The sequence below is a fragment of the Centroberyx affinis genome, unplaced genomic scaffold (assembly GCF_046629955.1).
Source record: "Centroberyx affinis isolate AG114_WGS23_722 - 3 ecotype Tasmania unplaced genomic scaffold, CSIRO-AGI_Caff_v1 ptg009130l_1, whole genome shotgun sequence".
Taxonomy (NCBI): domain Eukaryota; kingdom Metazoa; phylum Chordata; class Actinopteri; order Beryciformes; family Berycidae; genus Centroberyx; species Centroberyx affinis.
The window spans coordinates 74,654-101,604 of record NW_027284433.1 but is presented as its reverse complement, the minus strand read 5'-3'; the positions used below and the strand labels follow the sequence as shown (position 1 = coordinate 101,604).

The window sequence follows — 26,951 nt, the reverse complement described above, 5'->3', positions numbered from 1 at the left end:
ACTATTAAATAATATATAAATTAATACCTTAGTTAACATGAACACCATTAGTAAATGATTACCAGACACATTAGTTAACTGTTAATTAAGGGTTAGTTAATGCTTATTAAGCATTAACTAACCCTTAACTTAGTGTACCCTTATTGTAAAGTGTTACCGAGAAAATAGATCATAGGAAGACCACTCTAGTGTGATGTGATGAATCATGGTTATGTTGTGTCCCTCAGACTTCCCTCGGGAGAGGTCCCTGTGGGTCCTCATCGCAGTCTTTTCTGCCTTCATCTTCCTCATCCTCTCATGGATCCTAAACATGAACAGCCACAGGTAAGAGAAGGAATCCTTTATGAAGTTTGGTCAGTGCTTTTCAGACGCACTTTGATTTTTTTATTTAATAGTAATACATGTTACACATTGTATACCATGAATGAAGTACTAACAGCCTATTTCAATTAGGAATCATCACAAAAATAAAAACATTACCAGTTGCTTACAATCCCTGACATGTATCTTTTATTTTTTCATGACTGAAGTGTGAAGCATTGCCTCCTGCCACCAGTTCCTGGCCCTAAGATCAAAGGATTTGATAAGCAGCTGCTCAAGGTAAAACAGTGACATACAGAACAATGTTTTGATGTATAAAATGGCTCTCTTTAGCTACTGAATATGATAAATATGAAATAGGACTAATGACTAATCCAACCTAGTATCAAAACGTTCCCAGCAATTGACGACTATTCCTCTCTGTGTGTAGAATGGCAGGTCTGAGGAATTCTTCAGTGCGCTGGTGGTGTCTGGCTTCCCACCAACCACGTCGTCTGACTATGAGGACTTGCTGGTGGAGTACCTGGAGGTGTATGCCCCCGAGGAGCAGGAGCTGATGCTGGAGGAAGGCAAGGACCTCCAGGAGGGCTGCCTCAAATCCAAGGGTTCCCCGTCCGACAGTGACTCGGGCCGGGGCAGCTGCGACAGCCACACCCTGCTGATGGAGAAGTGCGGAGAGGTCGAGGCCAAGGACGAGGAGAGGGAAAAGGGGCAGGGGGGGAGTCGGAAGGGGAAAGGGTTGCAGAGGCACCAGACGGGCTCGGTGGAGGGAGAGGTCAGCCGCGTGCACGAAGAGGCGGTTAGCCCTGACATGTCCAATGGGAGGGTGAAGACCTGGCCCTCAGTGTTTTCTCCACTGCCTCAGTACAGCTCCAGACCGCTGGACCAACCGGGCTCGCTCGAGACGTCCAAGCAGCTCTGCCTCTCCGACAGCCTGTTCCCGCCGCCCACTGCATCCTCCCATCTAGCCCAGCTCAGCTACAACGCTAAGGACGGCCTGGGTCTCGGCCCGGGCCACTGGGAGCTCCGTTTGGGCAAGAAGCAGTCCCAGCTGCTCCAACCCCAGCCTCACTGGCACCTCCAGGCCCACAGCGACTTCAACATCTCCAGGATGGAACTCAAGCAGGCGGCCTCCAGCCTGCAGCTGCCCCTTTTCCGGTCCACGGAGTACGTCGAGGTCCAGAGGGTCAACCAGGAGGACACGGTGCTTCTCCAGCCCCTTTTGTCAGGCCACGGCCAGAGAGAAGGCCACCCCCAGATGCCCCAGGGGGAGGACTACAGCAAGGTGAAGGGCATGGACAGCGGCAATAGGCTGCTGCTCCAGAGAGAGGTGGAGGTGATGGAGGAAGAGGGGGACAGGTGCCCTTGTGATGACCAGGAGAGAGATGGAGTGACGGACAGCTGCTACACAGTGTCCCTTGCTGCCACTAGCCAGGTGGCAGGGAAGCCAACAGTCTGCACCCACACTGCCACGCCAGTCCAGGAAGAAATGGTCCTGGCAGCGAATGGCTATGTGGACACAGCCACCATGCTGCCCATTTACTAGGTGCACTTTAAGCCCAACTGCCAGGTCTGAGACACTGCAAGACCTGTGCTAGATCAGGATGGAGACTAAAACACATTTGAACAAAAGATGACTCCTTTGACAAAGCTGACACTTTGCTGATTTTGCTGTCAGAGAGTTACTCTATTATTATCTATTTATGATCTTCTCTTCATGTAAGAGCTTAATAAACACTGGTTTCATTCCACATCTGTCCACAGATTGCACTGTAGTGATGCATAGGGAAGGATTTTGAAAATCCAAAATAATTTGATTAAATGATTTGAAGAATCATTTATTATTAACCATAACAATGAAGCTGATTTTGTAAATTATGTGGTATTACGTGCTATTATTAATATTGATTGTCTCTGTTGTAAATCTTTTCTCTCTCTCAAAGGCGCATGTTTCATTTGATGAACTTGCAAGATATTATTTCTGTACACAGGTATAATATGGGTGTCTTTAAAGTGATTTGTATAGAATCAAAACTGCAGAAAGCTCAAACATATAATGTATTCTCTTGAACTTTTGTAAGTGCGTTCTATTTTAGCCCCATTAGGGCTCTATCTTGAAGCTGCTTGCTGGGTCATAAGATTTTGTATTAAAAAAGAAGAAAATTGAGAAAGATGAATTGTTCCCAGGATAGTGGGACTGTATTTTTCATACAGAGACTATTTTGGTGTATATATACATTCATTACTGCATCGATCTGTTAAATCTCGGACTGTGCCGGTAAATAAAAAAATGTATTTAAAGAAAGATGTTTAGTTTTTTGGGTCAGCAATTTAGTGAGGGTTTTTACATGGTACTATCACATGATACTTAGTTGTGCCATGTACAGTACAACACTGACTTTTAGTGGCAAAGTCTCTACTTGATTAATGTATGTGGATAAATTGCCATGGTTTAACATGTTTGCTTTAATGGATATGTATGGGCAGGGGCGGATTTAGTGATTTGGGAGCCCTAGGCAAAAGCAGGCATGGGGCCCCCTGAATCCCAACCTTCACCCTTTTCAATCCACCCTTTCTATAAGTAATAATAATAAGAAGTGTTTTCCCAGAACAAAACTGAATCACTGTCCATGGTGAGGCTCTGTATGACCATTTCAATATAGCTGCAATTAATGTAAAAAATCTACTTATATGAAGCCACATTTACAACCACTGCTGTGCACAGATTAGTCTCGATCATGCTCCATCTATTGGTAACAGTCAGGCAAATATATAGTGTGTGGTACAAATGAAAGCTTCAATCAGTTTGATTTAGCTGGTGTTTGCCTGAAGCTATGACCGAAGAGAGTGACTCAAATTCTCCCCCAAAGCATCAGTCTATGATATTGGGCTGTCTATGACATTCTGACCCCATGCATAGACATGAGGGTATGGAGTGCCAGTTATCTTGTTTACCACCATCAGAATATTGTTGAGTCTTTTCTAACTAGGCCTCTATAGAGAAGGTAAGAATTACTTTGGGAAAAGATGTTTAACAAAGACATCATAGTTCAATTCACATTTAAAACATTAGGCTTTACATTAACATTACATTACATTAAACATTAACTGGTTAAAAACAATATTAGGCTACAGTCCAAATTTGGTTTCGATGATTTCAGAGTCAAAGTTTAGTTTAGGTCACAGTTAATCCCACCATATTATTATCCACTAGCATAGTTTTTACAATCTTGTACAGTCTTGCCCCAGCTGTAAAAGCTGCACAGATCTTTATACACTACACCACTCTAGGCTCAGAAACTACGCCCACGCGCTGCAAAACTCAGAACTCATTCAAGGTTTTTTCCTCCAACTTGGTACCGCTCAGTATATGTTGTTCTGTTGCACTTCTGGACTCTCCAGCTGCAACCTATTGCATGCAGTGCTGCATGAATGCACATCATAAAAGGAAGCGTTTTTTTATATCTGTAGAGTATCATTTTTATTGTATATTCTGCACTGTCCCTTTACACGACATGTTGGTCCCTGCTGTCCCTGCACCAGGTGTTGCAGTATGTGATTATTCCACTATGTGAGGTGTCCTGCACCCATGTCACTAAGACTAATTCTTGTACATTTACTGTACTTAGCGAATGTAGTGATTCTGATTTTGATGACAGTGCCTTAATACATAAAACTTAAAGTTAGATTGTCTTGCATTTATCATCATGAACAGTTGAAGGGTTTGTGATCCCCGAATGGCTCATCCAGTGGAGCCCAGAAGTGTTTGGGTGGGTTCAAAACAGCACTTTGGGCCATTCTGGTTCTACTTTGAATCAGCTATGTTTATAATTCTGCAGGATATTTGTTAGAGCTATCTCATTTAACACCTTAGTTTTTTGGCTACAATTTGGAGTAATTATGCTTATCAGTGCCTAATACATTTGCCATGTCATTGCTGTCAATTCCTGATTACATTTTTTTCCTCTTTGCATAATGCTGTGACACATTTTCTTCATTCTTCACTCATTTACTGTCATAACAAGTGATGTGGGTAAAACCCTTTTTCAGCTACCCACTCACCACTGCTGCAGATAAATCACCTTTCTTTTTAACCATGCCGCCAGTCGCTTACTATACTGAGGTCACAGCAAAAAGAAGACAAATCTGCTCATCAGCAGCAGTCACTGCCCCAGATATGACTGAACCTTAAATGTGCCAATTATTATTATTATTATTATTATTATTGTTGTTGTTGTTGTTGTTGTTGTTGTTGTTGTTGTTGTTGTTGTTGTTGTTGATGTTGTTGTTGTTGTTGTTGTCAGTGCCTAACTGGCCAGCGAAGTGGCTAGCTGACTCCCAGCATGTTATTCAATATGATCAATCAGCAATCAGTAGTGCTGTAGCTAAGCAATTACCAGTGGTGGAAAAAGTAGCCTACTCAAATCTTTTACTTAAGTAAAAGTAGCAACAACATAATTGCAAAATACTTAATTAAAGGTAAAAGTTCTGCATTCTAAAGTTTACTTAAGTAAAAGTATAGAGGTATTAGCAGCAAATCAAAAGTAAAAGTACACGGTCCCTTTCAGAGTGTTAAATTATTGATGCATTAACCTGTAAGAAGTATTTTAATGTTGTAGGTCTAACTACTGCGTATACTGTTGGGGAGTTTAGCATGAAAACCCTTATTCTAAAGTAGTAACTCCAGCTGTCAGATAAATGTAGTGGAGTAAAAAGTATAATATTTCCCTCTGAAATGTAGTGGAGTAAAAGTGTAAAGTGTCACAAAATGGAATTTCAAGCCCTAGGTCCGCGTCCGCACTTCGGCTGTGACGTTGCAGAGAAACCCGTCCATTGCAGTTTGGACGCGTACAGCCCCTATTGGCTGCGTGCTCTCCGCCAATGACAGTAACTTTTCAGGAGAAAAAGCTTGAAATAGCCAAAATTTGTGCTGACTGACAGACGGCGAAGGGTTTAAGAAAGCGGTTTGCCCTCTGCACTTGCAAAAATGTATAAGATTGTGTCTCGTCTGAGTGGCCCATGTGTGGGTTTAAAAGTTGAATCTTGCAGCTTGTTTGGTTTGGCCAAATTCCACCTGCCGACTGGTAAGTTACCATGGAAATAAGAACCTGACCTATTCAGTTATGGCTTGTTTGTTTGTTTGTTTACACAGCTTGTATAATGTTTCCGAGGGGGGTTTATTTCATATACAGGATATATAGGCCTATTATAACCCTGTTATAGCCCATGCAATGTGTGGACAGTCTAGAATAATGCGTCTTGTGTGTTTGGCATGTTTGTCGCAGAGACTCCGTTTGTGTAGCCTAATAAATTCTGTTGCAAATCACCCAGTTACCAAACTCGGGCTTTTAGCCCAGTTGACCACCAATGCAGCTCTGTGCGCTTAAAACTCTGAAACCGAAAGTAGTCTGCACAAGTAACGGAATTGTGCTAAAGGCTACAGGAGAAATCAGCCCGATAGTCCTACACTTCATTCAGTTACTTGACAATAAGCAATGAAAGCAGTGATATGCAGTGAAACAAACAAGGCAAAATGGACATGTTGACACAACATCAACTTAAACGGCATCACAAGACGTTGCAAAAAATAAAGTGAGCGATAATTGCAATAAAGTGAGCGAAAACTGGAATTAACCTTTGTTTTGTTTTTTGTGTGTTTGTTTTTTTGTTGTCTTCCTAGTATTTTTTCTGTTTTTCTGTTTACTGTATTTCTGTCCTGTCTTCAGTTTCAGTCTCTACTTCTTGCATGAATTAGTAAAGTTATAGTGAAATATTCATCTCATCGATATGACAGAGGCCTGTACAGATATCTGCTACAACAATCTCACACTCAAAAGTCCAATAGTTCATGAACTTATCTGTCAGGAATGTGAAGTGTGTTTTACTGGATAGGATGTTTGAGGAAAATGACATAACAAGGAAGATTGGCAGTACATCTTTCACTATGTCTCTTTAAAAATCTATAAAACTGCTCACAACACACCTGTGAAGCAGAGGTGTAAACATTCAATATCTCACTGCCGTACAGCTAGAGACCAGAGGATGGATATTTAGTTTACACTTTAAGTTTATCCTAGTGTAGATGATCCAGCGGGCAGGCAGCAGGGAAAGGTCATAAGACCCTCTGGAGGGGTATCACTGTGTCGCAACAGGGCTTTGACCTGGCCTAACCACTGAAGATAGGCAGCTCAGGGAATTCTTCTGCAAATAACCATTTCCTTTACCTGTCTGTCTGAATTTCAATCACAACCCTTTCACAGGTGCATTATGTCAAAAGTCAGCCTTCAAATATCCTCCCCCAGACCTCCCAGACATGCCGCCCTGCGATTTCAAACCACTGGAATACAAGGTAAGATAGAGGTGGTGTCCGGGCCGATAATGTCTCCATCATGCACAGGCGCTGTATTGTTTTGAATAATGGCCTCAGTTGTGAATAGAAAAAGTTACTATGTCATACACAGGAAAGTGTTTTGTGTGACAATATAACACATAAGGTTGTGCCTAGAGATGGGTTATATGTACAAAAATAATGAGAGTAGTATTCAACAGTATTCAACAATACAGTTGGTGCAGTTGTAATACCTTGCAGTAAATTTAACTGGAGAAATTGTGAATATCAACTTTGTTTTTTGTTTAAACTTGTTGTTTATTGACTCCTGGCAGATTTCTGATTTACAGATTCTTTTAAAGTTACAGTAACAACAACAACAATACTACTACTACTAGTACCTCTACTGCTTTACTACTACTACTACTAATAATAATAATAATAATAATAATAATAATAATAATAATAATGAATGAATAACAAGTGCTCTAGCATGGGACCTGAGCACCAAATGCATAAATTACAATAATCCCCTTACAACTGCTGTGCTGTGTGGTTGTGTCTGTGCAGGACATGTCCAAAGAGCGGATGATGGAGATCCGCAGGCAGAACTGCCATCCCATGACCATGAAGGTTACCTACTATAAGAAACCAGTCTACATCCACCAGGGCCACATGCAGTGGCTGTGGGACGTGGATGGCAAGCGCTACCTGGACCTGTTTGCTGGTGTGGCTACTGTCAGTGTGGGCCACTGCCACCCGTAAGGCCTTTTTTTTATGCTATGTACCATTTATATGCCGACGACACTATTATTTATTGTTGTTTGTCTTCTATTTTACAGGCTTTTGATTTTTTGCAATCTGTTTCTGATGTTATACAGTCCAGCTTATGCCAACTTAAATTGGTATTAAATGTAGACAAAACCAAAGTTATGCTACTTACTAACTCGAGAAAGATAAATTTCACAAGGGGAAAAAATTTAGTTGGTGTCTAACTGCAAGAATCTAGGATTCGTAATCACTGGCTGTCTTTTAAATCTCACATTGAAAATCTTGTTTCTAAGCTTAAACTGAAGTTAGGTTTCCTTTATATGAATACCTCAGCTGAATGTTTACAGAAGCTAGATACTGTTTATCATGGTGCTTTGAGGTTTATTACTGGGTGTAAAGCTCTTACACACCACTGTACGCTGTATGACAGAGCTGGGTGGCCTTCTCTGTACATGTGCAGGCGTATCCGCTAGTACAGTTTCATTTATAAATCCATTATTGGGATTCTCCCATCATACCTGTGGACCTACATGTCCAGAAACCTTGGACATTATGGTTTCCGCTCACAGGATGTTCTGGAGATGTCTGTTCCTCGTGTTCGAGCTGAGCTGGGTAAAAAAGCCTTTTAGTGCTCAGCTCCCTCTACATGGAACACACTGCAGAATGATTTAAAACTGACTGATGTGATTTCCTTTGGTGAATTCTCTTCTGTTATAAAGGGTCTAGAAAGTAACTCTATTGGACGATGTTTATGCACTGTTTAAATTATGTACTTGATTGATTGACTGTGTTGTGTAAGTGTTTTGTTTTTGTGTTGTTCTTGTAAGCAACTTGTATGTACATTCTGTCCTCCATTCTGCCCCTTGGCCAGGTCCCTCTTGTAAAAGAGATTTTTAATCTCAATGAGACTTACCTGGTTAAATAAAGGTTAAAAATAAAAGAATAAATAAATAAGTCTGTTTCACTCTGTCATATGTTGATTGTTTTATTCGCTGATATAAAGCTTGCAATCACTGAAATGCTTGCTAAAATAACTGTTATAAAGATGCTATTCTTACCCTTTCCTATCCTGATGTCTGTGGTTACAGAAAGGTGACAGCAGCTGCAGAGAAGCAATTGAGGAGACTGTGGCATACTACTAACATCTACGTCTATCCCGCTCTGCATGAGTATTGTGAGAAACTAGCCTCCTACTTCCCGGATCCTCTTAAGGTACAGTGGTGGATTTTCAATGAGATTACCCGAACGCAGGAGCCTGCATAGATCTGTAGGCTTAAATTTAAAATGTGGATTAATATACAATGAATGTCTGTTTGAATGTGAATGTGTCTCTCCATGTCCAGGTGGTATATCTGACCAACAGCGGCTCAGAGGCCAATGACCTGGCTATGCTGATGGCTAGACTTCACACTGGCAACTTTGACATCATCACTTTCAGGTGTGAGTCGTTCTTTATTTGAATTTTCTAAAATGTCAATTGACACATCTTTCTGTGCCTTGTCGTAATATGAAAATGTGACATCCTTTTTTCCGACCTCACAGTAGAGGTTTGTCCTACTTTCCCATTCATTTGAGGTTCTATTAGCACAACAATAGAGCCTGTCATGGGAGGCGGACAGCGGAGGCACATACATGTCACAGTGGACAAAGCTGATGGTTCCAGCCCCCGGTTATGCATATAAAAAATGTTTTCTGTAATATTTCTGTTTCTCATGACATATTCGATAATTCACACACTTACTGTCTGTCTGATATGTGTTGGGTTTTTTTTAGATCTAAATGTCAAAGAAGTTTTTTATTGACCCACATTTGTCTCTTCCAGAGGGTCGTACCATGGTGGCAGTCCACAGACCATGGGTCTGACCTCCAACTCAGCATATAAATACCCCATTGCCAATGGTTTAGGCTGCACCAACGTATGTATATACATATTTGAACCATGCATCAAGGGAAAGCTAAATGACACAATGCATTAATGCATTACAAAATCATATAACAACCATACAATAGACCGCACATTGTAAATGATTATTTTAATGAAGGTAAATACAGTGTAGTGATACAAAGGGACATGCGTGCATGTATGTTTTAAATAAATATCTGAAATAGGTGAATACTGCTGTAACAAGTTTTGCGATGCTTTCTCTATGCTGCATTACGTGTGACTGCTGATGTCAGGTTGATCCAGCTGACTAGGTTTCTGTCCAATGAATAGACCATGTGTCCTGATGTGTTCAGAGGTCCATGGGGAGGAAGCCACTGCAGGGACTCTCCCGTACAGACCATCAGAGAGTGTGGCTGTGCCCAAGGTACACAAACTGATGCACCCATGCTTCAGCACACACACACACACACACACATCCTCTCTCTCTGCTCTCATACACAGCCAAAACACTACTTAGGGATTGAGCATAATAATCTTAGGAATTTAGGAGGAACTCCCGTCCACCCAACTACAGACACAAGGGCCATAAAATCTGCAGGATCGTCCCAGACCATTTCAGGGTCCATAAAACCTCTGTTGATCAACTTATCCTCTGAGTTAAAGGAAGAGTCCCACTGCAGGGCCGTGTGTTCTCATTGGGCTTTGACCCCACCTTTTTATGGCAGGAGTAGGGCTTCGATTCCATTTCTGATCGCAATAGATATTTATATCTTTATTTATAGGGAACCAATTTAGAGGGCTATGTCTTTTAATTCCATTTTCTGTTGTTTTGATAGTGATTAAGTTGATTTTTGTTGTGGAGTTGCATTTTGTCTAAACCTGTTCTCTTCCATATGGTCTGGCTGAAGGTCATCAGGGGGTCAGCCTGAAAATCAGTGACAACTATAGTGTTGAAGTGCTAGTCTGGAGTTCAAAGTCTGTCACTGTTGATCAAACATTTACATTTTTCAACCTTTTACTGTTTTCAGAAATATTCTACCCATAAGTGCTGCTTCACAGCTAGAGAGTCTACCTGGAAATGATCAATATCATAACAAATCCATGTGACTTGAGTGTTTACACAAAAGAAAGATGAAATTCATGCAAGGCCACCATTATGCTGCAAAACATTATATAATCCACGGCATTGCACAGTTAGTGCCCAGATATATTGTAGATATTAGGATGTTGTATAAAGATAAGCATTATTCTGGGAATATTGCATATGTACTCACTAATAATTAGTGCACTGATTGATACTTTGCAGCCAACTTTTGTAACTTTTTTACTCCACAGGTCATTGTATGGCAAACGATCAATACATCGCACAGCTCAAAGAGACGTTTGCAACCAGTGTTCCAAGTCGAATTGCTGCTTTCTTCGGAGAACCGATTCAGGTATACCAGGACTGTAGTCTTCTGGTGTCAAATGTGATTAACAAAAAATTAATGCTATTATCATCCATCTCTTATCTGTTGCTGCACCTAATTCAATATTAACATTATTATTTCCAGTGAGCTCAGAAAAGCCAATACATTAGTCAATAGCTTTTCATTTGCAGAATACAATATATGCTAACTCATCCTCTTACATAATGTGAATGCAATGCCTGCTTATGTTACTGAACACAGGACTGTGTGTTAAATGATTGGTGTGTAAATGTGTGTCACACACAGGGAGTGGGAGGAGCTGTGCAATACCCCAAAAACTACCTCAAGGAGGCTTACCAACTTGTAAGAGAGAGAGGAGGGATCTGCATTGCTGATGAGGTCAGATACACATATTTTCATTTGCTGTGCATTTTTAGATTTTTTACATCTGTACTCTATATTGATTAGTATCCAAGAGTTGTGCATTACATCTAAGTACTCTTGATTTATAGATGCACTGTTGTGCAAAATTAGGCTGATATAATGCTATAACATAGCATTTACTAAGTTATATCAGAATCAATGTGTTCAGTCTGTGGAGTGTGTATTTGTATGCACAGTATATCTCATTTCTTTGTGTACAAGACACCAATAAATAGTTTTCTATCTAATTTCCTTTGAGTTAAGATAGTTTTTTGTTCTAGGCTGTTGACTACCACTTCACATATCATGACATTTGAACAAAAGGTGTAGATAAACAGAAGTGTGAGATTCAATTATAGGATTTATTCAAAATCATCTGGTTGGCACCTGACAGGTCCAGACTGGGTTTGGACGTACCGGAAGCCATTTCTGGGGTTTCCAAGGTCATGACGTAATTCCTGATATGGTTACGATGGCAAAAGGCATCGCTAATGGATTCCCTATGGGAGCGGTTGTTACAACACCAGGTGAGACGCTGAGACTATTTCTGTCGGCGTGATTGCTGTTTTCACCTCATGTTATTGGGTAAGTTAGCTGGTCACCACAGCTCTTAGTCCTCACCTTCTCATGACACTAGCAACAGCAGGTCCTCACTATCGTTTATTTTATTTCACTCCATGGCTACACTATTTTATCTGTTTTTTTATATGATACTGAACAGCCTACTGAATGACAGTTGACCAAGGTGAAATCACTCATAATACGAAAGCAACGTTTTTTGTTTTGTTTGTTTTGGAGTTTGTGTGAGCATGTCTATTCACATCTACGTTCCAGAAATTGCCGCTTCCTTTGCCAAGGGAGTTCACTTTAACACGTTTGGAGGAAATCCTGTGGCTTGTGCCATCGCTTCATCAGTGCTGGATGTAAGAGTTCATCTTCATTTTCTACATCAATCCTGTTCATTAAAAAAAGAGAATTCAATTAATCAGTAATATTAATCTATTTCAGTGTAATATCATCATCATATCGCACAAGTACCTTAAATTATGACTGAAAATGTTTAATCATCAAGCGTATTTCTATGTATTTGTTCTGTCTGCCCATAGACTATGAAAGAGGACGGCACGCAGCAGATCAGTCATGATGTGGGCACCTATCTGCTGACAGAACTGGCCAAACTCAGAGACAAGTACGAGATTATCGGAGACGTCCGAGGAAAAGGCCTGCAGATCGGTGTGGAAATGGTCAAAGACAAGGTAGTGGAGTCTGGCAGGGTGAACAAGAAGTGATCCTTGCCTCTCCTCCTCTCCTCACATGCTTGCTAAACGTGTGTGTGTGTGTCTGTGCTGTGCCCCGGGGGCATGGTTCAGGAGCGCCCCAGTTAACCATTAGCCTGAGCTGCAGTGACTGTCCATCTGTGACTGTGGACTGAACACAACAATCACTGTTACACTGCACTGCATGCTGCTGCAGTGTAGTAATTCAAGATGTGGCATGTTGTTTGGTAAACTATTCTGTTGGTTGATATTGATACGTATTGGATTTGATAAGAGGCAGGAAAGTGCTACATTGTTTGTTTGTCCGTGTGTCATATGTGATGCCACTGATCAGATTTTGATTAAACTTGAAGAAATTATGCATCTTACTGCTCCCTTCTGGCATTTTCAAAATAGCACTGATTGGTCATGAGGGGGACTGCATCATTCCTGTGACACAATGTTTACTGTTTGTGTATTGTTTGTATTTTAGCCATCATAATAGATGTTAAGAGTGGAAATTGTAGATTTGGTTGAATAACAGCCAAACCTACAGCATCAGTCACTGTGTGGGTGTATGTGTTGGAGCTAGAGGGGACATTTGCCACTATCCAGTTGGAACTTAGGCCATTTAGCCCTAACCCTTGTTTGTCACTTGAACAACTATGATGACTATGACTTAACCTTCAGCCAACCCACCATCTCTCCCCTTCTCCATCATCTACAGGCCAGCAGAGACCCCCTGCCCCCTGAGGCCATGAGTGAGATCTTTGAGGACATCAAGGATATGGGAATCCTGATAGGGAAGGGAGGAGTGTATGGACAGGTAAGATAGTGCTCACTGTCAAGTAGCCTGTCTTACTATCCATTTCTTTTTCCTGGCCCTGTATGTGGTGCAGCCACATGTTTTGTTGCGTTCAACAAGGTTAACAAAGTTTTAACCATTTTGAAAGACCCATGCGTCAGCCACAGGCCCTGATGCTTGTAGGAGTTGCTTGTCTGTGATGGTATTGGTTTACTGTTTCCAACATGATTTAACAGATTTAGCGACTTTATAGACCCACTGGCAACTTTATTTCTCAAAAACAACCAGTGACAAATCTAGCAACTTTTTCAGTCTGTGTGTTAGGCCGTGTATGGCAAGTGCTGTGATCAGACCTCTTTGGATAGGACAACTTCATGTTGTTAATGTTTAGCTGCAAACAAACTAGGTGCAGTTTTAGTCTATAACTACTTTTAACAGTCAGTTTTAACCAGATTAAACTAGTGTTAGCTAGCAGACACAGTGAACATTACCTGTCAAAATGCTGAGAATTACACCTGGCTGGTTTGGAGACAGAGTAGCTGATATTATAAACATTTGCTAATATTATATATAGGTGAACCACTGGTCAGCAAGCCTTATGAACATCATGGATGTTCTGTTCAGTCATTTGACTTCCAGCTCTGCTCATCACTCAACAATGTCAAAGGACAATTTAACTAAAGATTGTTTAGATCTGCCACATAGTGTTTCCCTCTGTGCTAGAATAACATTAAACATGGGCAAGAATTCTTAAGAACATTGTCCAATCAGCACAGAGCCAGAATGACCCAAGCATGACCAGGCACACCTAGTGTTGTTAATTAAGAAAGACGAAACATGGAAACCCTGTGTACATTAAACTATTTTATTTATTAAGCAACAATGAAGAATCCATGTTCCTCTTTAGCTTTCAGTGTCCTCAGCTTGAACTCACAAGTGATTTCAACTGAATGTGAACGGATCCCAACTTTCTCTTTTGTAAACATCTGAACCTGGCCTTTACAATCGCAATTAAAGCACAATTGTCCATCACTCATGACATAAATAATGAAATCAGAGCCGTTCCTAAATTGCAACACCTACAGGGACTGATCCTCGGTCTCAGAATCAAAAAAAGCCTCAAACTCCACATCTACAGGAAAGGCTGCAAAACCGGACCAACAGACAATATCCACCAATAATTATTCACTCACAACTTCCTGGTTGTGCTTTAGACTGCACACTGAGGATAGGTTCAATTAACCTATTAATTAGTGCTGCTCCTACCATTTAACATCTGTGCCAGAAATGTCTGAAGTCCCCATCTATGCCTTCAGTGTGTGAGATAAAAATCAGGCTATGCATATAACGTTTTCATGCATTCTGTATCTTTGGCTCTTCCTAATCCTCCCTCTCTCTTCTTCTGTTTCTCTCACCACTCAAGACCTTCCGGGTCAAGCCCCCCATGTGCATCACGATGGAGGATGCCGATTTCTTCCTGGCAGTTTTCAACAAGTCCATTCACAACTACATGGGCAGAAGATAAAAAGGGCCAGCTTGGATAGTGGGACTAGTCTTGCAAACATAGACCCCCACTCAGCAGTGGATTATATTTTTTGCAAATCTCAAATTCCTGGTTTGAAGCGTTAGTCTTCAAACCAGTCTTCCAAGGGCAAAGTGATTTATATTGACATTTCTACTTCTGTTCTTGCCTTTTGCATAGCCATTTTAAAAAGGGAACTTCACTCGACTATAGTGTTTCAATTACTGACTGTGAAGACCTCCGAGCTACATGCAGTCCATCATGCCCGGCAACCACTGGTATAGAACAATTTTCATGAAGCAAGGACTCATAATTACTGATGACTTCATTCATCTCATCTGGAAAGAAAATACTTCTTATACAGACCCTTTCTAATAGGCTTGAAATTCAACTTGTTCTGTTTTAGATTCACTGAATAATGTTTGGACTTAACTTTGTTGTATCAATGCGCTACAATTAATCTTGTAAATAGATATTCTGTTACTGACTGTAAATCTGAATGTATTAATTATGAATCTCTAAACTCAAGGAAGCAACCACTTGTGCCTCATTGTACAAATTTGTCACACTGCCCCCTGCAGGTAAGTCTTAAAGGTTAAGCCTACTTGTGGATTTAAGCCTTTTGCAAAAGGCAGTCAAGCCAACATTTTGCACAGACATGCCACTTTTTCTCCTTTAACAGCATCTTAACTGGCTTTTAAGGCATAGGGGCATGTTTTGGACAGACACAGCCCACGCAGTTATTCTTAAACATGGTTACTGGTGGTATAAATGTAAATCATTCAAAAGGTATTTGTATAAATACCAATAATACATACCAAGGCTTAATTGTTGGCTGCAGTTATTCAACTACACAGCTCTTAATGACAAAGAAACTAAGACAACAGATTCCCAAAACAGCAAAGGATCTGATAATGGGGGGGGGGGAATGTTTATCCTGTGCACAGATTGTTTAACATATGTCTTTCTCCACTGATCCAACAGTACTGGAAGTCTCCGGTAATTACATGGGAAAGATGCTGAAATAGTTTTTCACTGAGTGTTATGGCGACCATGAAAAAATAATGCACTGTGCAAGTTATGAGAAACATCTGGAACAAATCTAGAAATCTGGAAAATCTAAAAGAATAACTTAACCAATGGTGGGTACACAAGTCTCTTAATCCTGACACACGCGCGCACACACACACACACAGCTGTCTCACTGAACATGCTGATTGTTGCCTCATTTGAAAATAAAAATAAAAAATCCATTGTCAGTGAGCCAATCCAGTCTGTTTAATAAAGTTCACTTCCAAAGGCTTTTTTTATGGCTCCTTCTCTTCCTCCTGAGGGAAACAGACTTCTCAAGACATCGTTGATTCCTGCGTCCCCGCAATGTCACACTCATCAAGTTGTGTTCATCCGCCCAGCAATGAGGACGGGCTATCTGTTCTTCTTCTTGTCTTTCTTGGTCTTGCCCACGGAGCTGTGGGCGGCGCTGGAGGAGACAGCGGTGGCGTGGCCGCTGGTCTTCAGGTGGTCAAACAACTTGTTTCTTGTGGAGAACTCGTTGTTACAGGTCACACAGCGCAGGTTCCCTTCCTTCTGCAGCGGGAAATGGGGATATGTGATTTGATTTGATTAATATACCTATAGATAAGTTTCAGTTCATGTGAAACTTCTTAAATGCTTTTATACAAGTAATAATATTACATGGGTGGTGCTCAGGACAACCAAAAAAAACAAATCTAGAAAATATCAGGAATTTGTATTGAAAACAGGACAATGCAAGTTAGGGTTCCCAGCATGGCCCTGATGGTGTTTGTTTATGCTGGTAAGAGGTAAACAGTTTGGTTTCCACAGAAATTGTGAAATACTTTCTGGTATACTCAAGTGACCCATGATTTGTATAATTCCCCGACTTCCCCAGAGAACTGATCAAATTCCCATAAATTGCACGACTAGTGGGAACACTCAAATGGATTATGGGTGGGCAGCTATTTTTTTTGGTAACTCCAAGGGATGGCAAAGTACAAACCGATGCCATCAAAAGATCACCTGTAGAAATAAGTGGAAGAGTCAAAAGGCTGCCACTTTTTACCTATACTTGGCAGATGGAAAGTGTAAATTCCCGACTCTTGATTGGATTACAGGTCCGAAAAGTTGGAATTTGTAATAAAAATAAAGAAAGACCATCCATAAAAACCTCATAACGCTGTGTTCTTACCTCAGAGAACTGCTCTCCTCTCCTCTCATTCTTCTTGTTGTCTTTTCCTCCTCCCTTCTTCCCTTTCGTCTTTGCAGAGCTGCTGAGACATCAAATAGATAATGGTGAATTAAACAGACATACATTTCTGAACTACATTATCCAAGTTTGTCCAAAAGGGTTGATTCCCCCGTTGTGAACATTATGCCAAATAGAAAAATTAAAATGTTTGTTGCTAGCCTCCATTTTACACTCCTCCTTTATTATTATGACATTATTATTATACAGTGTCAAGAGCCAAAGTGCAGACTTCTTGTTCAGGTTCTCTTGATGTACTTTTTCCCTCTGTTTAGTTTAGTTTAGTCTGTTTAGTTGTAGTTGTAGTTCTAGTTGAATCACTGGCACGAACACTTTGAGTCATTCGATTTGTTTCATAATTTTTTGCTTGTCGAGCATTCATTCCCTCTGCTGGCATCAAGATGGTGGTGGAGGTCAACACATCAAACTCCTGTGCTGTGACGTGTATGTGGCTAGACATGGAGGCGGCTTAGCAAGAAAACTGAGTTGTAAATGGTGAAGACCTGACGCACCTCTTGGCTTCTGTAGGCGGGAGATCTTCCTGCTGCTCAGGGAGATCTCCCTGCTGCTCTGGGAGATCTCCCTGCTGCTCTGGGAGATCTCCCTGCTGCTCTGGGAGATCTCCCTGCTGCTCAGGTTCTGTGGGGTCAGATGGCTTCTCAGACGCATCTTCATCACAGCTGGTCGGCGCTGGCTTCTCTTCCTGCACCTCTTCCTCTGGAGCGGTCTGCTTCAGTGGCCGAGTGCAGGAGAAGAGAAAGGGCACGGTTTTCAGAAAGGGACATGCAAGAGCTGACAGGTGTACAGTGAACAATTTAAATGGACAACATGGATGAGAAGAATCATCCGACGCTAAGCTGAGGGAGAGGATTATCCTGCTAACACCATGGCCACTTCCCATTAAAATTAACACGTGTTCATTTGTATTTTCCTGTAGTGAAATGTCATTGCGACTTTATTAGAGCTAACTTTAACCTAGTAGGGAAAGGTTTCTCACTACCTTTACAATTCACCTCTTAGTGAAGCCATTTTTGCTTGTAGATGTCATGTGTTTCAGCACAATGTTTTAGCACACTCAACTAAATGGTCAGTACCACTAGAAAAAACATATTCTGCACTCAGAAATAAACACTTAAGACAATAATGAATAAATACACACGCTTTGACAGCTTTCAGCACAACTGAACCCTTCCCCCTGGGCAATACAAAGCTTTTTTGGGCATTTATCCCTGGGGGTTTTTGCCCATAATTTGTTCCAATACCCAATATGTGGTGTGTTTACAGTAATTTATCATCCATTCAGTTGCCACTCAGTGTAGCAATTTCTCTTCACATTGATGCAGAGTGGGACCCAACACAACGCAATTATCCTGACTTTGAGTGTCTTTTTGTCAAGTGCGCTGCTATAAGTCTGTTTCCAGATGCACTGCGCCTGTGTAGTGAAGCCAATACCCGTCCATTTATTGTAAGAACGCTTTCTAATTGGCAGGGAAGCCGACCAGAACAGGTGGGGGAAATCGGTAATTGTGACAGATCTCTATACACAAAGATGCAAGACTCTGTTTATGACTAATCCCACCATCGTAGCTGCACAATATGTCATTTTAATGGGCCAAAAGTTGGTAGCAGTTTCTTCTACCCTTTACAGCACGACAATCGGACAAGCCTCTCAAAAGTTATTGATGTTGGAGTAAAGCCTGTGCACAAATTGGTGTGATGGGACCCAGGAGGGTTAAGAAAGCTAATCCCTGTATAATTAGCTGTTGCTGCTTAGCAATGCGTACACATCTGCTACTCTGAAAAGTGCAGTTATGCTAATGCTTTTAATTAAAGTTAAACTTAACTAAAGTCATTAATTAAGCTAATTAATTCATTAATTAGCAAATATTTCTATGTCAGCACACTTGTCTTCACATTACACATGGGTGGTATTAATATGAACTCCGTACTTAAAGCATTAAGGAGTTATAACAGTTTCAAGAAAATCAGTTTCCCTCATTAATATGCAAATTCAGGCAGCAAAATGCTCCAAAATCCAATCAGGTCATCTACTCTATAGCAGGAACATGTAGTGTGAGGTTCTATCATGTATTGTTCTGGAGTTATTGTGTTCAGGAGAAAGTGTCTACACACAGACATACAGACGTTATAATTTAAATTAAAAACAACTGTTGCGCGGAAAGCCGTTTAGATTTCTTTAATATACAGAATAACCAATCAATACCCCTCCAGCCAATTTGATCTTTATAGCTTTTAGTTATCTTCATACTTATCGTTCTAGATGTGAATGGGCCTTAAGTATCAGAAGAGAGAAGAGAAGAGCAGTGAAAAAGGAGAGGAGGAGGCTGAGGACGGGTTAAGAGAAAGGAAATGCAAGGGTGGGTGACAGGACAGGGACAGAGGTCACAGAGAGTATTTTACAAAGCTAGGCAAAGTTGCAGAAACAAAAGATAATACTCACTTGTACTACTTTCTGCTGTTTCTTTTTCCTCTTCTGCTTTTTGGACAGCCTGGGTGGGTGGAGAACATCAAATCATGTCAGTAAACTTAACAATGACAAGCGTGCGCAGGTGTCATGTTCATGTTTTCCGAGGAGCTGCTACTTTCTAACCGCTCTGACATGCAGGGTGAGAACTAAAGCCACCATCCTGTCAAGTAAATAAAAAAAGTTTCACATGATCACATTCATGAGCTACATACTTCTGCTTGGGTTTGTCTTCCTCCTCCTCCTCTTCCTCTTCCTGCTCGTCTTCCTCCTCTCTTCCCTCCTTTTCTTCAGAGTTCAAGCCAAGCGCGTCCTCTTCTTCCTGCAGCTGTTGCCGTAGCAATGCCACCATCTCCCGGTGCTTTTTTGATTTTTCATGGTTCTTCATGCTGTGGAAGAAAGAAAGAAAACGGTGAAAAGACAAGTAAAAAGCCATCAAGAATAGAGGTTAAATGTAACAGTGTGGCCCAGTGTACCTGTGAACAGCAAGTACTTCGCTTGGGCACAGAAAGCATGCTTACTTTTGACTGATTATAAAGAGGTTTCAACATTGTGTATGTGTATATGGGTAAAAAAAACAATGTTGTACTTTTTTTTCTTAATTGGTGTTTTGAGCTCCACATGACTGGCAAATAATTCCTTACTGTGTTAATTGCCCTTCAATTTTCACCCAGATTGTTTCTTTACATACTGTAGCTATATTTTTTGACATTTTTTTTTTTTGGAATGACCAAATGCACACCTAGGGCATCAAAAGGCACAAACCACCTGTTGTGAACTTTTTTCTATGTGGAGCATCAGCAGAAGAGAAGGCCATTGAAACACAGCTGTTTTCACAACATCTACATTTATTTCTGCCATTCTGTCATCTGAATACTACAACTGCTTGGAGCAGGACAAGGTGATGCTTTCCCTCCAACATTAAGATCATATAAACAAGTCCGATATGTCTGTTTGTGTATTTGTGCAATCCCATATATGCAGGTAATCTTTTTTCTTGAAAAGGGGAGTCTGTGTGTCTATATTGACAAAACAGATGAGTCTGGATTCACTACCTCTCAGTGAACATGGTGAGTAGTCTTCATGTCTTAAGGTGATAAATCTTAATGGAGCATGTCCCATTTGTGGAAACAGGCTGTAGATTTGCTATAGCCTCTGCCTTTAGCACCAGGCAATTGCTTACCAAACATATTTGCATTGCCCTTGGCTACAGGTATGTAATTACATTATCCACTTGTCTGCAAGTAGTTAAATTACTGTGTTTGAAGATGTTACTAAGTATACAAAATAAAATGGCTGTCAGACTGAAACCCAGGGACAGTCTGGCCCCCGCTTCTTGTGCCTCTTTCCCTCACACTTATTATCACTATAAAAGGCATGTCAAAAAATGCCTAATTAACCACCTACAGTATATGATTACCACGTGCTTTGACCAGAATTTAAAGTGCCTCACTAAATAGCCAACAGTCAATAAGCACAGAGCCAACACTGATTTACAACCTTGAGAAGGGAGAAATTGACAACTATTTGAGGAGGAACTTCAAATGGCAGAATTATTCCTCTTTATATTCACAGTATCTTTGATGAAGCTGGAATAGCATTTGGGCTTAATATTTCTGTGGTTCAGTTCCATTGTTTCCATAATGCCCAGGAAACTAAATCAAGTCTGTATGGGATTTGACTGTAATCCAACCAGGTCTGTGATTTACAACATCAGGTATGTCCAAAGCTACTCACGCTTTATCTGATTTGAAGGATTTGTCACAAGCTGGGCAGTACAGGTCATCGTAATAGTCAATCATCAGCTCATCTCCATCTGGCTGCTCTGCATCTGTGGAGCCCCATGAACAAATCACAAGCACCACACACACACACACACACATTAAATACCTCACTGGCATTGCACACATGCATGGAAACACACAAAAACACACTAGGGATGTCCAAATTTTATTCAAACATAACCATTATTAACAGAGATTTATTCAAATTACTGCAAATTAAAAACATCATCGACTTCTTTGATGTTGTATGTTGAGCAGTGCCTGCGGTCATTTGAGGGAGATTCTAAATTAAAATGTACGCTAAAGTAATCTGACCGTATAAATAAATTTCATGAAAACATAGCATGTAGGAATCAAGCTACTTTGCCAGAACAATATTCCGGTTTAGAGGAATACACATCTGTTGAGTCGGTCTGACAATTTTCAGACATTGAAAAAAGTGTCACCCGTAAAACACACACTGACCTCCCTCTTCGGTGGTCTTGTCCTGTGTGTCCACATCCTGGTCCTCTTCCTCACTGTCTGTTGCGTCTCCAAACTCCTCTCCGTACTGAGCCTCCATCTGCTGCAGCTCCTTCTCCAGTTCAGACATGGCTGCCCAGCTCTGTTCCTTGTACTCCTCTGCCAGTCTGCGAGGGACAGGTGTGTTTTATTGTGGAGTTAAGTGCAGAAATAGAGACTAAAAAACATGACCCTACAGCCCAACTTCACCCGCCATCCCTCTCTCTCGCTCTCTCTCTCATATCAATCTAACTATCCATCCATCCACCACTCACTTGGCCTGGCTGAGTTTCTGCTTCCGCCTCAGCTCCTCCACCTTCCTGATCTTCTCGGCGTTCTGTTCCTCCACCAGCCGCTTGTGGGCCTGCACTCTGCGGTCGCGTTTTCGGACAAAAGCCACCAACTGCCGCACCAACTCGTTGCGCTCCTTTCGGGCCTTTTCTCTGGTCTTCTTGTTCTCCTTCTCCATGGCCCTTTTCTCCCAGCGGTTGGAGGCCTGCCGCGTGTCGTACTCTTCCTTCCAGGCAAAGTTCTTCCGGGTGCAGAAGCTCTGCCAGTAGCCATAGAACAGGTGCACTACCTGGGAAATGGGAGATACAGGTTGATTAAGTACACCAGTCTACTGCATTGATCCTCGATTCAATGAAGTCTTTGCTGGTTCACTATTAATTATTCAGTGTTGATTCTTTTCAGTTTTCTTTGAAGTTTTGTTTTTACAAAACTGTAAAAAGTGAGGCTTACCGTATCATAGTCACTCTGAGCGTCTCCAAAGGGAGGAAAGTCCTCGTCATCCTCATCTTCCACCTTGCTGTGCTCCATCTCCTCCTTGACAATGGACTCAAACAGGTTCCTGTAGACGGTGTAAAAGCCCTGAGGAGAGAGAATAGATCAAAATAAGACCAGAAAAGAGAGACAAGAAAGAGCATACAAAGTAGTGAGTGGAGGATATACCAAAAGAGATAACAAAACGAGCTATTAAGTACATTTTTTAAACTAAAATAGTAGTAGTAGTATAGTATAGTACTAACTACTAGTATAGTAGTTCTAATATAGTGCTGTAAGTGTAGTGAGTAGAAGTATAGTATGCACTGATTTCTTATATTTACTTATTAGTGTGCTTCACAAGCACACTACAATACATGTAAGGATAAATAAGAACACAACCACGAAGCCACAATTGTCCTCAGTAATAGAACATCCAACAGGATGGCTTCCCAAAATACATAATGAAGGTGTCTTCCATCTAATACTAATCATTCAGTTAAAAAACAAAAGTCTTGTCACTGGAACTAAAGAACTGAGAAACTAAACTGAAGATTGAGAAGAAGACTTTCATAACTTTTCCAAACCTTTCCTCCCCTTTATCATATTTCATAACCTCTCCAGGCCTGGAAAATACTATTTTAAAATTCCAGGAGTGTGGGAACCCTGTGCACAGGATCCATCTCAACAAAGACAGTTTAATCAAGTATGATGCTGCACCCTTCTGGTAGAAAACTAGCAGAGCACTTGCAGTCAAAGTACCACCAAATGGAAGAGCCAAATCAAGCCAGCAAGGAAAATCAGATATCAGATTTCCAGTTTAAGACTTCTGCCTTCAAAATAAAAGGTGCAATGTGTCAATTTTGAAAGAAAAAAGTAACTATTAGGGTGTAGAGCACAACAAAAATAGTGAAGTACTCAGGAATCTCTAGATTGAAAGTGAATTTAAAACAGGTAGAAGAGAAATTCAATGGTATTATGGCATGGGATTTCCGGTTAAAAACGTTGGGAGGGCAACTGAAACTAGTGATGGCTGGGCCGTTCTGGCCTCCCAGCATGCACTGCATACCCAGCAAACTGACAACTAGCTATTATTGTTCCATTTAACAAGTTCAGAAACTCTTTTTTCCCAGGCACTAAAGTCTCTCAATCTGGTCAATCTGGTATGTGTTTATTGTTTGTGCATCATTAGCAATTCATTCACTATAGTCTTTAAATGTATTCATTACATTTAGTAAGATACTTTATGTAACTCTAAAAGCCTTTAAGTGCCTCCCAAAACCTTTCACGACTTCTCCTTTCCTCTCTCACTCGTCTCCGACCAGGAAGTAACTTAGATGAGACTCTGGAAGGAGGGAGGTAGAGAGAGAGGGTGGTGGAGGAGAAAGGAAACTTGGGACAGCGACGCATCACAGATGAGAAAACGCCAACCGATGTCCTCTAAAAGAGGCTTCTTTTGTCAGTAATAGCTGTCACCTCTTTTTTTCCCCATCCAAGAAATTTTATCTAAATGGTTTGAGGAGTGAGTCCACGAGTGAGATCCAACCTCTCTTTCAGGCTGTTGACATTTTCCATGTTTGAAGAATATGATTGAAAACATCTTAAAAGAACCAGCTAAAGATGTGATGTGACTGCTTGTAAATAAGGAGTATTGCGATCCTTGCCGGCACACATGAGCACAAACACTAACCTTCTCGTCATCTCCAAAGCCAGAGTAGCAGGTGACGGTGAAGTACTGGAGCAGGTCGATGCTGTCGTCTTCATACTCTCCACTCACTCCTCCTTTCAGCAGAGCCTCCCTGTGGTTGTCATACCTGTCGCACAGGAGGAGACAGAGGAGGGCAGAGGGGTCAAACAAGGACACACAATCTGTAGTCTGAGTCAGGGCAGTGTTTCCCCTGGGATTTTATTTAGCAGTGTTACTTCAGAATCAGATTTATTTTCGCTGGGTACATTTTCACATACTAGACATTTGACTTGGTGAGGTTGGTGCAGTGCAATAAGTGGTAATGTTTTGTTTAGGTTCCTTATCCATCTCTGTTTTGGTGCCAATCATGGCCCCAATTCAGGATGGAGTATAAAAAATGTTTTGCTCTTGATACTTACTCATAATAAACACTTTAATACAACACATTAGAGTTGTACCTTGTTACTGAGCTAAATAATATGGTTATTACAATCTCCCTTGTTCTCTAGTAGTGGTGCACTACTGCTGGATGAAGGCAGAGGAAACACTGCAGGGTTTTTTTTTGTGATCCTCTACACAATGTCTCCATAAACAGCAGTGAAGAGGGGAGGCTGTACGCACCAGGCTCTCTCCTGCGGGTCACTCAGCACATCATAAGCCGCCTGAATCAGCTTGAACTGCTCTGCTGCATCCTCAGCGTTATCCAAGTTCTTATCTGTAAAAGGGAGAGCATCACTGTTGTTATAACGTAACGTTTGCTGGTAGTTTGGTGAACAGTTTAGGTTGGGAATAGGGTAAACACCATGAAAAAACATTGGTATGTCTCGTTTTGGCAAAGTACTGGCGGGTCGATAATCAATGACGTTAGCTAACGTTAAACACTAGCACAAGGCCGTCTCTAGCATGTTTTCAGCTGACAGAATAGGCCTTCAGAGTATGAGCAGTCCAATTCATCTCGCCTGATTTGATAACTCCACAGGGTCTCAAATTACCATGACTTACCGGGATGCCATTTCAATGCCAATTTGCGATAGGCTTTCTTCAGCTCGTCGTCTCCTGCGTCCCGTTTCACACCCAAGACTTCATAATGACACTTCATGGTTAGTATAGAGTTAGGAAAAGTTGAGACCGGAATGAAATATTCAGCAAAATATTGCTCACGTTGTCGGGAACGAGGCTAACGATAGCACGTAGCTAACTTAGCTATACTGACATGGTATGCTAGCTACCAGTATCTCTCCGTTACTTGTATAACCCGGGATTCACCGGCTAGATCAACAACACTGTTGTAATGCCTGGGTCCAAGACATTCAAACCGCTGAAATGTTCTGCATCACTGACAACTATTATTTCCACACGATATCATTTCACTACCGTAGGCATGCGGCTCGTTGCGGTTGCGGCAAAACAGCAACGGACCTGTGTTAAGGGTATCGGGTATCAGCACTTTGGCAAACGTGTCGCTTATTCTCGCGAGAGTTCTTCTTCTTCTTGGTTTCGGCAGATTCGTCGCAGAAATTGCATCCTGCTGCCCTCCACAGTTACAAATGCTATCAACTTCCCAACCCGTTACAACCGTTAGTTTAATACATCCATGGTTACAAATGCTCCCGGGTAAAGGCCGGTTTAGTGAAGGAAGTCAAGGACTCTCCTTGTTTCTCTCTAGTCATGCCGTACATGTCAAATAAAGTTTTTGAAATATATACAAGCAAGCTCAGCCAAGTCAATATACATGAGCCCCCTTTCCTCACAATGAAGCAGTAAAGGCCGCACGTTCCCCATCTGGGTGTTTCCCAACCAAGGCAAACCTTGACTATCACACTTCTACCTGTTTTAACTTCTACTCTTCCATATTGAATCCTTGTATACAGTCTCTTGTTTGCAAACGACCTCTGGCTTATGTGCAAATGCATCAATAAATCTATTTAACTCCTGTCTATTGGCTGCCAAGCTCCTGATTGCAGGACACAGAACATCAACGGTAAGCTGGAACAGAGATCATCATCATCATCATCCTCTCACTGTATCTCATCATTATCTGCACTCTTTCAGATCATGTAAATTAATGTAACTCATTAGGGGGCATATTTAACTATAGGCTCGACTGGCAGATAAGCTCTGTTCAAACCTATATCCTTTAATACAGGCATGTGGAATAAAGGTTTATTATCTTCCTGGCAATTTGACTTTGGCACATAGAACAGCCAACTCTCCAAATCCGCTCTCTCCTCTCCCTCCCATACCAAGGACACTGCAGCATCACGTGACTCACTCCATCGCCCCACACTCACACACTTCCCATCCCTGTTTCCCAGCCAACACCGGTCCACTACCCAGCCCATGATGCCCCAGCCTCAGCCTGGTCAGCTCTACCTCTCCCTCCCTGCTCTTCACCCCACCACAGCCTCTCATTCAGCACACTTTTCATTAAAACCCAAGGGATGAGCTGTGCATGCGTGATATCTTGACAAACAGGACCAACACTTGACAGGCAAGGACAGTTGAATACTTGTTGGGACTGCCATTAGTTATCTTATGGTGCTCTCTAGTGGTGGAAAGGAGACTTGCACCTTTGGCTTTGCATTTGCTTCTTTGGGTCATCATGTTGAAGACAGCACTACTATGTTCTAAAAAAAATACTTTTATTTAGTTAAGTGTGTTGTTCCTCACCATGAAGCCAAACATTTCAGAAAAATTATGCCTACAAGAAATTTGTGCAAAAAAACTGACTACAATATTGTCATTT

The 26,951-nt window shown here is 41.4% G+C and overlaps 3 protein-coding genes across 5 annotated transcripts; 2 read left to right on the top strand and 1 right to left on the bottom strand.

Moving 5' to 3' along the window:
- Positions 1-227: 227 nt before the first annotated feature.
- LOC139640342 (prolactin receptor-like) lies at positions 228-2,594 on the top strand (the record flags this gene model as incomplete). The annotated part of the gene is made up of 3 exons (XM_071514532.1): positions 228-324; positions 531-600; positions 752-2,594. Coding segments are annotated over 3 exons (1,283 nt in total), but the record flags the coding sequence as incomplete, so codon positions are not given.
- Positions 2,595-5,308: 2,714 nt separating this feature from the next.
- On the top strand, positions 5,309-14,759 carry LOC139640345 (alanine--glyoxylate aminotransferase 2, mitochondrial-like). Its single transcript, XM_071514536.1, has 14 exons — positions 5,309-5,405; positions 6,582-6,670; positions 7,220-7,410; positions 8,509-8,632; positions 8,764-8,858; positions 9,243-9,336; positions 9,636-9,729; positions 10,641-10,741; positions 11,021-11,113; positions 11,532-11,664; positions 11,972-12,060; positions 12,244-12,393; positions 13,121-13,219; positions 14,622-14,759. Exons 1-14 carry the CDS (start codon positions 5,309-5,311, stop codon positions 14,721-14,723), a joined length of 1,551 nt encoding a protein of 516 aa, XP_071370637.1. The 3' UTR covers positions 14,724-14,759.
- LOC139640343 (dnaJ homolog subfamily C member 21-like) lies at positions 13,515-25,611 on the bottom strand. 3 transcript variants are annotated; one of them, XM_071514533.1, is made up of 12 exons: positions 25,208-25,611; positions 24,827-24,920; positions 24,209-24,332; positions 22,498-22,626; positions 22,032-22,336; positions 21,721-21,884; positions 21,209-21,302; positions 19,687-19,860; positions 19,448-19,496; positions 17,499-17,716; positions 16,930-17,011; positions 13,515-16,307 (listed from the first exon to the last, which is right to left on the bottom strand). In XM_071514533.1, exons 1-12 carry the CDS (start codon positions 25,302-25,304, stop codon positions 16,146-16,148), a joined length of 1,692 nt encoding a protein of 563 aa, XP_071370634.1. In that variant the 5' UTR covers positions 25,305-25,611; the 3' UTR covers positions 13,515-16,145. The 3 variants fall into 3 exon arrangements, with proteins under 3 accessions (XP_071370634.1, XP_071370635.1, XP_071370636.1); XM_071514534.1 differs by having other exon boundaries at positions 16,930-17,008; XM_071514535.1 differs by having other exon boundaries at positions 17,499-17,713.
- Between the last annotated feature and the right edge of the window lie 1,340 nt (positions 25,612-26,951).

Coding starts and splice junctions, on each gene's coding strand:
- LOC139640343 (XM_071514533.1), bottom strand. CDS start 25,304: ATGAAGTGTCATTATGAAGTCTTGGGTGTGAAACGGGACGCAGGAGAC. Junction 22,627..24,208: donor GCTTTGGAGATGACGAGAAG/GTTAGTGTTTGT, acceptor CTCTCTCCTCAG/GGCTTTTACACCGTCTACAG. Junction 17,717..19,447: donor AACAGCAGAAAGTAGTACAA/GTGAGTATTATC, acceptor CGGCCACTGAAG/CAGACCGCTCCAGAGGAAGA.
- LOC139640345 (XM_071514536.1), top strand. CDS start 5,309: ATGTATAAGATTGTGTCTCGTCTGAGTGGCCCATGTGTGGGTTTAAAA. Junction 11,114..11,531: donor GGATCTGCATTGCTGATGAG/GTCAGATACACA, acceptor GGCACCTGACAG/GTCCAGACTGGGTTTGGACG. Junction 11,665..11,971: donor AGCGGTTGTTACAACACCAG/GTGAGACGCTGA, acceptor TCTACGTTCCAG/AAATTGCCGCTTCCTTTGCC.